This window comes from Papilio polytes, unplaced genomic scaffold (assembly GCF_000836215.1).
Source record: "Papilio polytes unplaced genomic scaffold, Ppol_1.0 DF824169.1, whole genome shotgun sequence".
Lineage (NCBI taxonomy): Eukaryota > Metazoa > Arthropoda > Insecta > Lepidoptera > Papilionidae > Papilio > Papilio polytes.
In genome coordinates, this window is record NW_013525035.1 from 1,048,109 (window position 1) to 1,051,720 (window position 3,612).

The 3,612-nt window shown below is 42.5% G+C and overlaps 1 protein-coding gene across 1 annotated transcript in view; it reads left to right on the forward strand.

Annotated features, from left to right (window-relative positions):
* LOC106111271 (serine/threonine-protein kinase WNK1-like) overlaps positions 1-3,611 on the forward strand; it is a 33,246-nt gene extending 29,635 nt beyond the window's left edge. Inside the window, exons 21-30 of the mRNA XM_013293297.1 lie at positions 1-133; positions 208-317; positions 976-1,074; positions 1,653-1,823; positions 1,908-2,081; positions 2,156-2,268; positions 2,356-2,442; positions 2,698-2,862; positions 2,945-3,026; positions 3,524-3,611. Of these exons, the coding sequence (XP_013148751.1) occupies positions 1-133; positions 208-317; positions 976-1,074; positions 1,653-1,823; positions 1,908-2,081; positions 2,156-2,268; positions 2,356-2,442; positions 2,698-2,862; positions 2,945-3,026; positions 3,524-3,576 (1,187 nt within the window). The 3' untranslated portion in view covers positions 3,577-3,611. The remainder of the gene's footprint in view (positions 134-207; positions 318-975; positions 1,075-1,652; positions 1,824-1,907; positions 2,082-2,155; positions 2,269-2,355; positions 2,443-2,697; positions 2,863-2,944; positions 3,027-3,523) is intronic.
* Position 3,612: the final 1 nt, after the last annotated feature.

The window sequence follows — 3,612 nt, forward strand, 5'->3', positions numbered from 1 at the left end:
CGTTGGCCGACCCTGTGGGCCTAAGTCGGCTGCCCTTCGCCCAGCCCGCGCTCGTGCCCACACCCAACTTAACAGATGCCCTACCCAATGCGGAGAACATACAGAGGATGTTGTTGAAGCAGAATATTATGAAGTGAGTGGATTATTGTACCTTTTGCACTTATTTTAAAAGTACAGTGAGAACATTGAAGTGGTATGGTATTGCAGTCAGCAGCAGAACCTGACGGGTCCCAACCTGCTGGGGCTGCTGAACCAGCCGCAGTACCCGCAGCCCGAGCTCGCGCTGCACACCAACCTGCTCACCAATGCGCAGCCCGGTATGACACACGAACATACTGACACATATGCACGGATTTTGTACATTTACGTTCAATCACATTGCAATGGAATTTGACTATACTCGATAAAAACCTAAAAAAAAAACAATCCGGCGCGAGATATTTCGGTGCCTTATAGATTTCATTGTTTTTAAATTTGTTATGTTTATGTTGCATGTCATAGAGTGGAATAAAAAGCACTCTGTTTCTTTTGTATGCTGACTTTTTAACAATTTACAGCACTGCATAGTTTATTTCTTATTTGTTGTCACATATACCATTTTCAGCTTAGAATGGACTAATTCTTAACTTTGTATGAGAGTAAATAAATTATAATTAACGAATGTCCATTCTATGTATAACAATACCCGACCGTGAGTATGAAAAACCTCGCTTAGCGGAAAAATTCACGCTTAGAATGTTAAGATTACGACGATTTTTCTTTTTAAATACCATAAATTGAAACGGGTAGTAAATTGAACATAGATTAAGGGAAAAAAAATGCTTTTTAAAATAGTCTATTGGGTAATGAAGAAAAGACTGATGTATAAATACATCATCATGCATTTAAGGGTTTATGCGATGAAGGCTTCTCCTGGCGAGGTTTTTAATATTCTTGCATAGCATTGCGTGTTATGTGTGCGTTGCGTGTGCGCAGCGTGCGGCGCGGCGGGCGCGCGGCTGCCGGCGCACTTCGCGCCGCAGAAGTACTACCAGCCAGTGCTGGCTTGCGCGGCCACAGCTAACGACTTCATAGGTAATACAATTGAACATTCGGAGAACTCAAAATTTTATCTAATAAATTTGATTCGGTATCAAAATTTCAGTTGTAAAAATGTAGGTGCATAGTATAGCCGCTTACTATAAATTCAATCATCGTAAAGCAATAAAATGTCAGCTCTAGTGTTTAGTATGGCTTTGTTAATATTTTTGTTATGTAATTATATGTAAATCACAATTTGTATTCAGTTAAAGCACTAGTGTTAAGCATGTTATACTAACTTGAATGCACTAATATCACTTGTTAGGTTTAATATAAATGTATTAAATTTCGTATTCCTTTAGTAATTATTGTGTTTTTACGAATACAGGCACTTGGACACACAGTTTTTTTTTTAATAAAGAAATCACTTATGAAACTACCTTGTTCCTCCAACTCGAAGGACCATCAAATGTGCCAAATGTACATGTTTGTCCTAATTTTTGGATTTAGTTATATTATTAAACTTACTATGTGACTGAAGTTATTGACAAAATTGGTCAAAAGGATACTCAGCGTAAAACATCTTGTTTTAATTTCTAAAGTTTACAATTGTATGGTCGTTGCCTCTTCAGCTCAGCAACAAGCCCTGCAGGGGTCTGTGTGTCCGCTGGGCGCGCCGACGCTGGGCGGGGGTTTCGCGCTGGGACTGGGGCTGGGCGCGCCCATGCTGCAGCACCAGCTCGCCGCACATAACCTGGCGCTCAACCAAAACCTCATGGGGCAGAATCTTGGACAAAACTTAGGTATACTACGACAATAATAATAATGTTTATATTTGTAAACGATGTGTAAAGTTACAGTGTTACGTTAATGTAATTGTGTAACAGGTCTAGCAACTCAAAACTTAGGCGTTGGCGGTCAGAATCTCATAGGCGGGCAGAAGTTCGGTGTGGGCGGGCCCGCGCTGTCGCTGGTGGGGGCGGGGCCGCTGCACCGCGCCGCGCACGCCCACCACGCGCACCACACGCTCGCGCGCAGGGCTGTAGACGTCGATGGAGCCGGTGATATGCCGTTTATTAACATTTTACTAAATAAAATCTCTAACAGTATATAAGACATAAGACTTTATGTACAGGAATGATGAACGTGAACTCTACAGGGTCGTCGCAGCCGAGTACGCCCAACAAGAGCCAGTCGTACGAGTACATGCTCTCGCTGCAGCAGAAACTCTCCTCTATATCGAACAGCGTGAGTTTAAAATACACTAATCTCTCTCACACATACAAACTTACATGCACGTAACCGAGATGACGTATTATGTTGTGTTGTGCTTAGGGACCGGTGTCGCCGCAGTCGCCGCTGGAGTACAGTCCTATGCTGTCGCCCACGCAGCGCGCCATGCACGCCATGCCCACGCATAAGGTATGTCACTGTTTACGTCACCATACTCCAAATGTATTGAATACATTTTCTTTATCTTTTAATTTGGGTTCTTAAACCTTTTGGCTTGAGAACCCTGCACATTTTCTGTGGGTAGTTTACATTTTTTTACTTGCAACGGAACGCCTTATACGTTGCTATACAAACTTGACACATTAGAATATACATATAATTGTGTAAATATATAAGTTTAGGATAGTTAAATTATGTATCGGATATGGTAATGAAGTTTGTTAGCAGGCGGGCGAGGGCAGCGAGGCGGCGGGCAGCGAGGCGGGCGAGGCGGGCGGGGCGGGCGCGGCGGGCGGCGCGGGGGGCGCGGCGGCGCACGCCTCGCGACTGGCGCACCTCGACCACGAGCTCAGCAAGATCAGCCTGCACTACAAACATACACCCAATAAGGTTACATTTCGCAATCTGCTGCTCGTTTGCCTCCTTCTACTATAGAAAATAATAAAAAAACTGTATATTTATTAAATTGTAGGACGTGTTTATGGAGCACGGTGCAGAGGAACATGAGATTATGTCAGACAACATCAACGACGGCGCCGGCAGTGCCTACGAAGGTGAATATGTCATAAAACACTTTTACAAAGATTAATGTTGTTTAGTAAATCTTAAGGATTTTTTTTCTTACTGTAATTTATTTATGCTTTTTCCGCTTTCGGCCTTTTGACCCTTTTTGTCCCGCCCCTTTAAGAGCCTTTTGCCCACTACACTATGTTCGGCTATATTCATTCAACATTCACGGTCTCAAATGCAATTCAATTCAACTAAATAGAACTTACGCTATCGAATATTAAATCTATCTAAACTGTTATAACCCCAAAAATAACTTATTAGCATTATTAAAAAAATCATCGTAGGTAGCTTTTATAGTGAAGTGAGCAAAAATTAAAGGTCGAACCACGTTCATATACTGTAAAGCAGCCTATAAATTTGTTTAAAGTATTAGAAAGATTTTTAATGTGTTAACTAACACAGCTTGAAGCAGTCTTAAAAGCAAAATTCAATAATGAAAAATGATAGTACAAGGGAGAACGTAATGCCGGTTTGACCGCAGACGTGCGACGGGCTTACGTAGTAGGGGTTCAGATATGCGTGGTTGGACCCTAAGCACGCGCCTGTTGTAGAGGCGGGCGAGGAGTGGGA